The 13,996-nt window shown below is 46.0% G+C and overlaps 1 protein-coding gene across 2 annotated transcripts in view; it reads right to left on the reverse strand.

The window, feature by feature from the left end:
• The window catches only part of LOC8041306 (meiotic recombination protein REC8 homolog), a 136,204-nt gene that overhangs the window by 88,031 nt on the left and 34,177 nt on the right, over nt 1-13,996 (reverse strand). For both annotated transcript variants that reach the window (XM_040222932.2, XM_042287358.1), the window contains exons 6-7: nt 10,559-10,737; nt 5,924-6,018 (exon numbers count right to left, since the gene is read on the reverse strand). In XM_040222932.2, coding sequence (XP_040078866.2) covers nt 5,924-6,018; nt 10,559-10,737 — 274 coding nt within the window. The remainder of the gene's footprint in view (nt 1-5,923; nt 6,019-10,558; nt 10,738-13,996) is intronic.

Raw genomic sequence — 13,996 nt, forward strand, 5'->3', positions numbered from 1 at the left:
AAATGGCGCAAGGCACCATTACCTAGTATAGCTATTTTTAGGCTGGAGAGGCCCTTTAACACCTCCTGAATAACCAATATCCAAGTGATGGAAGAAAGGAGAGGGAGAAGTGGGCGATTGTCCCAGTTGGCTAACCTGTGCCGGGGGAGAGGGACACAGATTAGAAGAGTGGTAGAAAAAGGAATTAAAGCAAACACGGCAGTCTTCGCAAGCACAAGCAAAAGTTTAGGTATGTTTCCCTTCGGAAACGAGCAAAAGCCTTTATTGCCATTGCTCAGCTACGTGTGGTTTGCCACAAAGAACGGCCGGTTATCCGGGCTCGCTAGTCTGCTTTTGAGTTCACTCCTCTCTTTCCCGCGTTAGCTAACCAGGCCACAGACGGCATGTGGCGTCAGCAGCCGACTGCGCCTCGTGCCAGGACACGGCTTCAGCGTTTGTGCGACATACTTTTGTTACGAGAGTGAGTTACCGGAAGTGACCAAGGGCATTAAAAAGGAAGCCCAATGGTCGTGTCCTCGGCTTGCTCTTGTCCTTCCTCAAAAGCAAATACAAAATAGACCACTTACAACTTAACCGCTTATAGTGCAAGACCGGGTATAAAGCGGCTTTTTTAAACCACCGGTTCGCCTGCCATAGAACTCCATGTAATTACATACCGCTTAAAATGCAGGCGCGCGAAGAACCGGTTATAGTGCGGTTTCTGGAGCAGCGCGCCGACCGACCACCGCAGCGAGCACACTTCCCTGTGCGACACCAGATAACGGCGCGACGGCGCTAGCCGCAAGCGGCACTCGTGGGGGGCAAGGATGGCAAGGAGGTTGCTCGAAGAAGCAGGGAGAAGCGAAGAGAGAGGCTTCAGTTACCATAGCGACGGAGGGACGCACGCACGTGTCGTTCATGGCGCAAGGCGTTGGCAAGCCCACCCAGCCGTTCGCGCACGTTGCATGCCGGTCGCGGGCCGGCTGCTTCTATCCGCAAACATGGCGTCGGTGGTGATCGTCGACGTCGACGGCGTAGTGGAAGCTCATCGTTCCGCGTAAAAGCACTATCCTTGACTGTGAATTTTCGTTGTGTGTCGCTATGATAACCCAGCACGTACTAGAAGGGAAGATCCACCTACTCGTGCGGCGATGTCGTGGCGGCACTCTCAAAACAGCAGAGACGCCCGTGTCGTCGTGTTTGTTTACTTCAACTACAGTGGTGCTTTCTAAGCATTTGTGTTTTCGAACATCACCTGGATTTTTTTTATGGAGCATTTCATGCCTGTGCTCAAGTTGAAGGTATTACTGGCGCGTACCTTATAAAGGATGCGAATTTTCATGCGTTTTCATCACCGGAGAAAAGTGATTAGGGTTAGCAATCCTGAACGCTCGCAACATCTGCCCGCAACCCGCGGCACCGTTAAAAGTCATTCATTTCTTTCAAAATGTGTGACACACTTGAGAGAGAAGTGTACTAGTCTGGTGAAATAAAGACTTTCCTCAAACTAAGCTTTATTTTTCATCTAAGATAAAATAAATTGTTTTACAAAGGTAAGTTGTCTCATGGCATGTATTTTGGCCTGAAAAATTTATGTTTTGGTTATAGCGCGGTACCGCTTATATAGTGCGGATTTTCACGACTCCCGTGACATACGTTATATGCGGTCTACACTGTACGAACGAAGTCCACCAGCCCGGAGCCAGTGGACCTTTTCCGAGAGTCCCGCTAGCCCTTCTCACGAAGTGGCCAAAGCTCTGAGTATGACTGGTGCACGGAGGAAAAAGCTGTTCCCGGGTGGATTCGAACCCGCAACATTTGATGCCAGTACTAGAAAAAGGGGTCAACGCGCAAGACTGCTCGGCAATGCCGACACACCGCCCTGCCCGGCTCAAAAACACTTTAATGAATCTCGTTTGCAGACTCGGTTTTCTGGACAATTCTGTTTCCCTTGAAATCTCATTTAACGTCAACTTCCCCGGCACTAGCCACTTGTGCAGTACTGATGCGATTCATTTAGCTCGAATTTTCAGCCGCCTCGCTCTTGCTCTGAGAGAAAAATTGAAATTCTATGATCGAAAAGACAGGAGCAAGAATGCACCGTTGGTGCGTAGCTTTAAGTTTGTCCCGCGAAGCTAGTCGGTGTTGCGAGCCGCCTCTGAATAAAGTTTTGGTCGTGAGCATTTATCTGACCTCCCACTGGGTGCACTGTGCATACCCTCCATTTGTGTCTCTTAATGCGGAAAAAGTCCATTGGTCAGTCGCTCCTTCGTAGTCATTCCACGATCAAACATTTGGCAGTAACGCCATGCAACTTAACTTTCTCTTTGCATTTGTACGCTACCTCTGCCTGTAGCTCTGTATGGACTACAAATGTTTGCAGAAAAGTTTTGAATGACCAATAGTACCGGCATGCAGTCATGTGTAGCGGCTGCATGGTGCACGGTAAAAACCCCACCCAACCTAGCGGTTGGACTGCACTGACTACATTCCTTGTCTACAGTAGGGATACCCAGTGATGGAAGTGCAATTTGACCTTTTGGAGCAGGCCTTGTAGCAGGCAAAATGTTGTTTTGGAGCAGGTAGTGGCCCTTCTGGAGCAGGGTCCGGCATATGTTGGCATATTACTTGGAAGATGAAATAATGCTGCATTGCTATATAAAGCCCATCTCTATTATTGCAACACAGCGCCTGTCGCCTTTTTAAGACAGGATATATGAAATTCAACAAAGTAAACACAAAAAAAACATTTTTTAAAAATTCAGTTTATCTGCTCGTCAGATAAAAAAATACAATTAAATATGTCACACTGAGTTCTGATGGTACAGGATATTTAGTTTTATCAGCCTGCACTTCTTTTAAGGTATCTGCAGCAGCATCTAACGACCCTCACTGTTGTGGAATGTTTTAGTTCAGATTAGAGTTGTCTTTCGGGCAGCAGCTTCCAATATTGCGGTATCTGATATTCGCTTCAAAAATTTCGATTCATTTTCGATGTGCTGGCGAAGTCACAATCGGATCACGGCGAGTTAACCAGTTGAGTGCGCTCCTTGTCATGCACCGACGCGCTGCAGAGAAGCGACACCCGCGGAGCAGACACCGCAGACGCGCGAGTCGCGCAGTGCTTTGTGCTCCGAAAAGAACGGTGAGGCTTTACCAGCTTTACATCCAGAGTTTGGTGCAACTCATCTATACTTCGTTTCAGCTTCGGTGCGAGCGCAGCCGAAGCTGCAAGCGTGCGCATGGAGCCCGTAACGGTGCCGACACTGCACGAGCCCACGCGCGAGTCAGGAATGCACAGAGCATTGGGCTCCCGCTAGCTTTGACTTCAATGGTAGCTAGCGCAAGGGAACAGGGCGGGCCAACACTGAAAACCTCCACAAGCTCGGCCTTTTTTTTATTTTATTAAATAGGCTGCTCAGTGGGATGGTTCTTCGCTTTGCCTCTGCAACTTTGGTCTCAGATGTTGTTAACGTTGTTCCTTTCAATGATGATGATAATGCGCCCTCGCAGTTTCGGTTTGCGTAACAGTTGCGGCGCGGAAAATACCGCGGTACCGCCACGCGCTCTGACAAGACTTCAATTTCTATTTTTTATTGCTACATCTCATCTCGGCGCAGGCATGGCGCAATTCTTCGGTAAAATGACGATTTGGCGCTACATGTAGCAGGATTGCGTCCTTGGCGCAATTTGGCGCAATTGGCGCAGCACTTCCATCACTGGATACCAGCTGTTCATTCGAGCTGAGACCAACATCCGGCTGTCTAAACGTACACAGAACACAATTAGTTTTACAAAAAATTTTTTGGTATGTTGTCGTGTTTCTAAAGGGAAGCAAAGAGGTCCTTGAATGCAAACAAATAGTAAACATTGTACAGTAGACACCTTAAAAATGGTACGCCTTAAGTTTTATTTCGATCTTATTAGTAGGAGCGTCGTAATATAGCCATTAAAATTTCGCCAACAGTAGGAAAGCGGAGAGAAAAACTAGCCAAAGTGCAGTCATCAGCGGGGTCAGATGACCGTGGCTTACCACTAAGCAGACTCTGGGATGCCGTCAATGACCTCACGACACTCTGGACAGATAACGGGCGGCAGAGAATATATATTTTTCAAAATAAATATGGCTTACATTTACTTCTGCCCAAGCTAAGTGCAATAACTGAATTCACAGGACAAAAAGGTATGCCCCTAACTTGGATTTCTTGAAAAGTGCTTCAGCTTGAGAAGTGCTTCAGTGAAGAGCTGGCCGACAGATGACAACCACCCTTACTCATTCTAGAGCATTAGATATACCGTATTTACTCGCAGAATGAACACACTTTTTTTTTCGAAAAATTGATGCAAAGTTGGGGGGGGGGGCGTTCATTACGCAAAGTAAAATGTTTGCGTCCATATTTACTCGCATAGCATAATGAACGACCTTTTATCCTGAAAAATCGATGTAACTTCTTATCTCTTTGACCCCCCTCCCCCCCCCCCCCTCCCTCCCTCCCTCCCTCCCTCCCTCCCTCCCTCCCTCCCTCCCCCTCCCCTCCCCCCCCCCCCCCCCGGGAGCGCGACCCCGAAACCAAACTGGGCTGCGCAAAAAAAAAAAAAAAAAGCAAAAAAAAAGCTTTTTTTTGTTTTCTTTTTCTTTTAGTTCCTTGGGTGGTTTTTTTTTTTTTTTTTTTTTTTTTTTTTGCCGCCTTTAGCAAGCTGTTTCGTTTGCTTAGGCGAGGGCTTCTCCGCTTATCTTTCTTATCTCCTTGCGCGCAATGCGCGACGCCGCCGCCCCCCCCCTCCCCCCCCCCCCCCCCCCCCCGGGTAACCAAACTGCGCTGTGCAAAAAAAAAACAAAAAAACCTCCTCTTTGTTTTTTGTTTTCTCTTAGTTCCGTAAGTTAATTGTTTTTTTGTTTTTTTTTTCCTTTCGCAAGCGGTTTCGTTTGCTTGAGGGCTTCGCTTCTTTCTTACCTCCTTGCGCGCGGCGAGCGGCGAGCGGCGCGCGACCACCCCCCCCCCCCCCCCCTAACCAAACTGCGCTGTTAAAAAAAAGAAGAAAGCTCCTCTTTGGTTTGGTTTTGTTTTCTATTAGTTCCGTGTTTTTTTTTTTTTTTCTTTTTGCCGTTTTTCGCAAGCTGTTTCGTTTGCATAGAGGGCTTCTCCGCTTCTCTTTCTTACCTCCTTGCGCGCGGCGCGCGACACCAAAGTCCAGACTGCTCTGTGCCAAAAAAAAAAAAAAAAAAAAAAAGCTCCTCTACATGTTTTTTTTCTTGCTTCCGTTGGATCTTTTCTATTTTTTTTACCGCCTTTTGCAAGGCGTTTTGTTCACCCACGCTGCCCATGCATTCGCGACCTCGCTGCACCAGGATAGAAAAGTGTTTATTTCGCGCGCGTGGGGGTGGGGGTCAAAATTTTGACGTCCGAGTTGGGGGTGCCTTTATTACGCGAGTGGAAAAAAAAGTCGAAATTTTGAGAGCAGACTTAGGGGGTGCGTTCATTACGCGTGTGTTCATTGTGCGAGTAATGTGAGGAGGGCGCAACTTGCCGCTAAACATACTGTCGCAGAGATGGCAGCCTCTACAATTGCCAAGTGGTCCCTCGAAGGGCACCCCGAGGAGATTCTCAAAGTCCGATTTTCGGGACTAACGCGTGGAATTTCGGACGGAGTCGACCGCACCTCATGTCCCACAAACTGAGTAAACGTTTCCAGACTTGGCCGCAGTCCTCCGTATTGTGTTTGGCTCCAACACTTCGTCCACATTCTCTCAGGTGCCCAGAACACGTTTCGGTCTTGGTGGTTGCCGCAGAGTTTCCAGTGATCGTATCCGGCACAAAAAAAAAAGCGCCCAAAGATTTGGAAAGAATACTGCGTGCAATCTTTTGACTCTGTCGAGAATAGATTTCCAAACTGTCTTTAGTCTGATTCTATGGCATGAGAATGGCAAAACGAGCGCAAATACCTCAAAGTTAATTTCTTCTTCAAACCGCACACTCGATACGTCCTCCCTCATAGTGATGGCGCTCCTGTCCGCTTGCAGGGCATCGCCGGTCGGAACTAGAGAAAAAAAAAGAACACAAAGTCACCTCAGACAGGCTCTGGGAAAGTTGAGGGCAGCCCAAAGTATGTCACGTAACGTGATGACTAAGAACGAAGGGCGAGGGTAAGACGGGACGGAGAGGAGGAAGCAGGCGGAACGCTGAAGGAGAGAGGGGGAAACCTTCTCTCTTTAGCGTTCTGTCTGCTTCCCCTCGCCCTTCGTTCTTAGGTTGCAACGGACTAAAGGTAGTTTTTGTTTCAAATATATACCGGTCTTCTGTCGTTACGTAACCATCGGAACCATGCTACTCGTCCCACCGCGGCTCCCATTCGTTGTGGAGCCTCATTGGGAATTAGAATTATGATAAAACATAAAGTGAAGCAAACAAAAAAATTACAATCATAATTTGACGAAATCAGTAGCAAGGAGGCATGACCTCTCGACTATTGGCACATGTTTTGGGCCGCTTATTTTTGCGGGTGCAGGTGTGGTATGCCGTAGTTTCCCACGACCGGCTTTATGGTGGTGAGTTTTCCATCAATTTTCCTTTACCAGGATCTTCCCCAGCAGTAACCTGGCATGCAGCTACTCAACGTACTACGGTTTAAGAAAGGAGGTTAGGTGAAGACACTCTCCTACGCTCCTTAGAAAGTGTACGACCAGATTGTGTTCGCCTCTACTCCCGTGAGCTCTTCTCTCCGGGCGACCACAGCGGCACTGTTGCCGGGGGGGCCACAGGGAGCAGACGACAGACGCACCGTCTGCTTTAGAGAATGTTGTACGATGCTTTAAAACATCGCTCACATTATGAAAAGAACACACCACCTTGCTGTCATACAACGTTCAGAGGTTGAACAAGCTTGTAGCTTGTTGGATTTGGGTGTAAGATTGACATTTCACGAATGCTTACCAAAAAGTGTATGCCTTCCACCATGGCACCGCCCAAAACGCAATGTTAGGCAAGGGACCTCCCCGAAGTACTTTTTGGGGCAGATTTTGTCCATGTCCATGCAACTAAATATAGCTCTAAATTTTTTTTTTCTTTGTTGTAAAATCGTTTCATGACATCCTTTTTCCATCTACCGTATTTACTCGCAGAATGAAAGCACTTTTTTTCCGAAAAATCGATGCAAAGTTGGGGGGTGCGTTCATTACGCGAAGTAAAATTTTTGCGTCCGTCCGTATTTACTCGCATAATGAAGGGCCCTTTTATCCTGAAAAATCGAAGTAACTTCTTATCTCTCTGCGCGCGGCGCCGCTATTCGCCAAGTTTAGTCACGTGAGGAGCAAAGCGTCCAGCTCGTGCGGGAAAGCCGGCGCTACGGCCACGCGCCGAGGCTGAATGCGCAACTCTGCTACCGTAGGTAGCTATACAGGAACTCTACTCCTTACGCGCTGCGCGCGACCCCCCGTGACCAAACCGCGCTGTGTAAAAAAAAAAAAAAAAAAGAAGAAACAAAGCTTCTCTTTGTTTTTGTTTTCTCTTAGTTCCGTGTTTTTTTTTTCTTTTTGCTGCCTTTCGCAAGCTGTTTCGTTCGCTTAGAGCGCTTCTCTTTCTTACCTCCTTGGAACCCAAAATCCAGGCTGCGCTGTGAAAAAAAAAAAAAAAAAAAAAAGCTCCTCTTTATGTTTTTTTTTTTTTTTTTTTTTTTGCTCCCGTTGGATCTTTGCGAATTTTTTTAACGCCTTTTGCAAGGGGTTTTCTTCGCTCACGCTGCCCATGCATTCGCGACCTCGCTGCACCGGGATAAAAAAAGTGCGTTCATTTCGCGCGTGGGGGGAGGGGGTCAAAATTTTGACATCCGAGTTGGGGGTACGTTTATTATGCGAGTGAAAAAAAAAGTCGAAATTTTGAGAGCTGACTTGGGGGGTGCGTTCATTACGCGAGTGTGTTCATTGTGCGAGTAAATACAGTATAAGCTGCTTTAAAAAAATGTTTTTTTTCCTTTGCATGTGTCCTTTAAGTTTAGACTTTCTCGCCACTTGCATGCTTGCATGCCAGCATCTCTCTATCTCCGTGTGTCGAGCTCCTCAGAATGGGCAAGAAATGTTTTGTACCGAATTGCAGCTCTCGGTGCCATTCGTGTAAAAAGTGAGTCTTGTTTAATTAAAGCACTCGCGGACCCTAATCATCTCGCATTATGATGTCGTGCAATTCCCTGCTCCGACTGCAAGCTGCCGCCCAGCGATTGTGTTTGCAAAAAATATTTCAGCCCACATCTGATTTTCTAAACCTATTGATAGAGCATGAAAGAAAAGTACTGCTGGACGCACTGAATGGTTAGTACTCTCGGTAGATGAGGTGCCATCGATTTTTTTTCATGTCTGCAAAGTACTTGTACTTGGCGTTGTCCAAGCCGCCAGGGAAAGCACCGAGGAAACGACCGCTCGTTTTCGTGAAACTTGTGCAACGCAACGAAGCAGCAAATTGAGTCTAGCACGGCGGCGGTACTCGACACCACCCAAGCAGTGGTGCCTCCGGCGACCTGTCCCGGCAATGAAACAAGCAGCGCTGTGGGGGAAAATTAGGAAGCAGAGCCACCAGTCACCCACGCCGCGGAGGAAGAAAGCTTTGTCGCGGGCACGGTGTTCACGGCGAGCGAGCATTGCAAGACCCTCCGGAAATTGAAGGCCCTCCCCTGTGAGTAACAGAGCGCTTGATAATAGACACACACACACTCTTCAACACTGAATTTCCACCCGTATCTCTGTCGGTGATGTTTTCCTCTCGTTGTAGTACAAGGCACTTGACAACCATTTCTGAGAATATCTCAGTAAAGAGCAACCTACATCGAAGAGTACTGGAGGTGAGAGTAGGAGCGAACATTTGTTTGTCGCCCTTGTGGCAGAGTGTCTTCAGATAATCTCCTTTCTTACACCGTGTCAAGTACACAAAGGCGATTCATTTCGCATATATTTCCAGCCTCCTGTTTCTGCGAGCGGATCAGCACTTTAGCTCATCATTTGACAATCGTATAAAGACACGGCCAATTGAAGTTGCAAATAATTGCCTCAGACTCTCCCCTGTAGCACGACATACGATAGCACAGGCAACATACGGGGTCGGCGTACGGCTCCAAACCTCGACCGCGGTGCAAGAGGCGATGCTAGAGCCTAATCGTGTCGGCCATCTTACGGGTTTCTGAGCATATCAGATGTCATCTTTTGTAGGGTTGTGCGAATATTCGAAATTTCGAATAGTAGTTCCGAATAATACACTATTCGATATTCGCTTCGAGAAGAACTGCACTATTCGCGTTTTTCGAAGTGTTGATTGCAGCGGGTTAGCCCCGTTGAGTGCGCTTCTCACCAAGCACCGGTGCGCTGCGGAGAAGCAATACCCGTGGAAGCGAGCTCCGCGGGTGTTGCTTCTCCGCAGCGCACTGGTGCTTGGTAAGAAGCACACTCAATGGGGTAACCCACCGCGATAAACACTTGGAAAAGTATGAATATTGTAATTGCGTGCTTGGAAGTAAAGCATACATTCAAAGCGGGATGGTGCACCCGTGCCGACTGTATTCGAAAATAAATTAAAAGTTTGTGAATGTGCGTATCTACTATGTAGTAAAAGTTTCAAAATTAAACTGTTGTGCAAGAGTATACTATGTTAGGCAGAAATGCCCTTACAACCTGTGTTCATCATGCATGATTCATTCTTTTTTAACTTGAGATTAAAGAAAGAATATTTTATATAGCAAGATTTGTAAATTCACTCCTTTTGGTATAGCTGGCCATCTCTACAGGATTCATTTTATGTCAAATCCATTGTTTACTTGCCATCCCAAGACACCAGACCTTCTGAGGTCACAGATAAATATAGATAGATTAAACTTAGTTTATAAATAAACAAGTGGAACAACCTTCACAAGTTTAGCTGGGTTTTCATCTAAGTATTATGCAATGGTAGTGAAAGGCGTGGAAAAACTATTCGATATTCTAATCGAAAATATTCGGGCAAAACATCTATTCGCTTCGAATTTGTTTCGAACTCAAAATCCACTATTCGCACAAGACTAATCTTTTGACTTGCGTGCGTGACATCATTATGGCGCCGCTGTTGGAGCCATATTCGATTTCTGGCTTCGCCCATTAAGTCCCATCTATGTCGCCATCTTGCACAGAATACAAAAATTTCCTCTCGGTTGCCTATTGTAACGTATTTGTAGAACTGAGAGGGGAAGCTCCCTGTTAAACCGAAACTATCTTTTTTACGGTAGTAAATGAATCTGGACAATCAAATGAATGAATGACGTCTAGGACGACCTCTAGAACAATGTCTAGGACGACCTCTAAGATTATGTCGAAGACGACGTCAAGTCACATCAGATTCAGCTGCCGGCACTTACGAGCTTCAGCCACGGGCATTTTGTGACCTTGATTTCACAATCTTGAGTGTGGTTGGGCCTATAAAGCTATCGCTTCAAAAAAAAACTGCCAAGTCTGCCACAACTTCCAAAGTTTGCCACGAAAGCACATTTTATGTATACCGCCTACATCCATAGGGTCGAGATAAATTTTTCACTTGGACCACCCGAGGACTTTGAGGGCCCTACCCACCTTGCAGGAGGTCGCCTTCGCCCTCTGGCAGCAGCACAGCAGTCCATTCACCTGCCGCCTGTGCCAGCCGCTCCACCACCTCGCTCGCCGGCGTCTCGTCATTATGGGGCACATTCCCGAAACAGGAGTTGCCTTCCACGGCGTCCTCTGCCGCGGCACTCTTCTTTTTGTCCTTCTTCCTGCGTGCGGATACACGGAGAAGCTGGTCGAAACTCGAGCCCCGCTTGGGCGATGCTGTCCGCCGCAGAGTTCCCATTATACCGTTAATCTCCTTATTGCAAACGTCAGATTAACTGCACATTTAAGAAAATTTTCTAAATCCTCTTACGATTTTTTATGCTTTTAATGTAAAAATATTGCAGTTGTACAAATTCAAAACACGGAATATTTCAGGAAAATGTACATAATTAAATTGCTCTTTTATGCAGTAAACACCTAAATATTACAAATGTATTTCCCAAAAAAGTTTAAAAAAATATTCAGTAGGCTCCCAGTACTTGGCAGCTTCTGCCACTATACTCCGTTTCACGATAACTTAGTGAACTGTGGAGGCTAAAGGCCCTGCAACCCAAAAAGAGTGTCGGAGCGAGGCACGTGACACCAAGGAACCTGCTGTCGTCTGCTGGCAAGAGTCGTCTGCTGCGAAACCAACCAACTTCAAATAAACATCCACTGCTACAACATTGCCGTCTGCTAGACTAGCAAAGCTCTTCGGGGACAGCTTGTAAGACAACCATAAACTCAATTTACCGTTTGTTGTAGCGGGTGCTAATGCCAAGGTAATGTTTTGAGCAGACCGGCTGTGATTGCCAACGGCCACAACGCTACAAGAAGAAAACAATCAGGAGCGCATTCGGCATAAATATACCTGAAACTCATGAATTCATCAATATTTTTCCCGTATCTTTTATATGTTCTTGATAGAGATGGAATCGCGTGAGTCAAATCGCCGGTAAAAAAAAAGAAACCTAGAACTACTTTTTGTTGCGGACGGCGTTGTTGCTGTGGCAGTAACGATGCCTCCGTGGCCTCGACCATGGGGTGTTATCACGTGACTCACTCCAACACTCTTATTGGATCCAGGGGCCGCATCCTCCACGGTTCGCCAAGCTATTGTGAAACAGAGTATAGGCGGCTCCAAAGACATCACTGGCAAACATTACTCGGCACATGTGCGCTAGGCCTAGGCCTCATCTCATACACATTACGTTATGTCGGCCGATGGGGTTTTTTTGGTTTGATTCTCCGGATTGTTTTTCGGGATCGTTCATTATGGCGAGATGCGACAGATTTTGTGGATAAGAGAATGTTAATGATGATACGAGCTTCTTTGTGAGCTAAGAAACCAGACGTCATTGTAGTATGAGAAGGTTTTCGCGTCGACTAAGCACAAGTCGTGGAATATGCACAGCATGCGGACTATGCACTCGGTGCAGACTATCTAAGCAAACACTTTTATTTTTGACAGCAAAATCGCCGTTGCAGACACCAAGTGCGGACTACAGTCCGGAAAATATATTAATTATTATAGTGCCGATTTACGAGTTCTTTATAGCTATATTTCAGTAGTCCCGAGAAATTATATTGAGATTTAACTCTAATCCTAGAGCAGGGCTTTACAAACTTTTCAATCTCGAGGCAACGCTATTTTCCGAGACAGGTAGCCGAGGAACCCCTCCCAATCTCGGTATTAATGCTCTTAAGCAGTAAAGAAGCCTACAGACCTTTAAGAGCAATGCACATTTAAGGAAGTGTTTGACTCACAGTTACGCATCAAAAGGTGGCTTCCATCTGATGAAAAAGTGCTTGGAAACTGTTTTTTCAGTTTGAGAACCCATCATCTAGAGCAGGGCTCTCCGGCCCCTCAGTCAAAAACTTTGAAGACCCCCCAGCTGAAAATTTTCATCAGGTTCCAACTGGAATTGTCCCATTGGTACAAATCAGGTTTTCGGACAACCAATCGGTCACTGCCAATGGTAAGAAACCACTTGGAACCCATTCAGGGTCCAAGTGGAAAAAATAATTCCAAATCAAAATGGAAGGTGAACCCAATTAAAACCAGTTGAAATTCCAATAGGATCTAAGGGGAATTTTTATCTAGTAGAAAAGGTCCCATGATCACGTGCACTTGAACCACTTGGCAACAGCAGGTCATGGACGGGGACGTCGGCGGTCCCAATGGGTCCGTATTGCTGGGGGCGCTTTATTATACGCAAAGAAGCAAGATATTCTTCCTTAGATAGATTTAGCTAGCTTTTCTTTTTGCAGGAAAATCAAGTTGCCGTGCATTCCGCAAAAAGAAACCAAGCTCACACGTGCTCCAACGTGGGTCGGTGCGTTTAAATGACTTCAACTCGTCGCGGCAAAACGAATGTGCGTAACCTTTCGTCCTTCTTCTCGGGCCTCCGACACGGCCGCTTACGATTCGCCGCATTCTGTCCCTGGCATCTGCGATAGAACCCAAGAACGTGGGGCACATCATTCGTCGGATTTTGCGGCTGGTAGACCGGACAGGTATATGGTACATTCCAGATGCGGGCTGCACGTTTCCAAACATATTGAAATCTAAGGTGACCCCGAATTCATGAGGACCTCCTAAGGCGTCGATTGATTTGGGGAAAAAAGGTGTTTTTCGTAACCTCACTATCGTTATTACAGTAATGTGATTGGTTCGAGTCGTTTTGGACCACCTTTTGGAGCAGTCGAAAGTCCATTTTGGAGCAGGGCAAAGTACTTTTGGAGCATAAACGCACATTTCATGTTTATTCGTACCAGCGCAAATGTCATGTTAAGATTTATGCGTTTATGTCTACTTTGCCTTCCTCCTTCTGTGCAACTTTTCGATAGCATCAACAGCACGGCAGGGTTGACTCACTAGCTACAAGTTTAATTGCACATAGATGCAAAAGACATGGTAACAATATGCTGATTAATGAAGGGCAGTAGAAAGTGCTGTGCATTTTGGGTATAAGATCAAGTATAAACCAAATAGCCTATTCCACTGAAATATTGTTAGAATATAATAATTTCGAACACCCAAATAGATCTTTTCTTAAAGTTCTTAAGGTTCTAATAGAACCGCAGCTCTTAATTTAGATAGAATACAAGGATTTTATCATTTGATTCTGAACCTCAATAACATTTTGTAAACAGAACTTCATAACAAAATTCAGCGCGTGAACGATAAATATGCCTTCTTAAAAATATCCTCCTGCCAAACTCATTCCAGTTGTTCCCAGGCTTGTATTTACTGCTCCAGCTCATTTAGTTTTATTCACTCTGCCATCAAACAAATGGAACCTATATAAACGTAACAACTAAATAAGAGTTGAGATAAAAAATAAACATATATCCATAAAAAATTTTTCACGATACTCGAGCATGCTTGATGAATTTCAAACGAGAAAAAGATATTGTCAGAATATTGCAGTCTATCAT

The sequence above is a fragment of the Ixodes scapularis genome, unplaced genomic scaffold (assembly GCF_016920785.2).
Source record: "Ixodes scapularis isolate PalLabHiFi unplaced genomic scaffold, ASM1692078v2 PGA_scaffold9__187_contigs__length_104089568, whole genome shotgun sequence".
In the NCBI taxonomy this organism is placed as follows: domain Eukaryota; kingdom Metazoa; phylum Arthropoda; class Arachnida; order Ixodida; family Ixodidae; genus Ixodes; species Ixodes scapularis.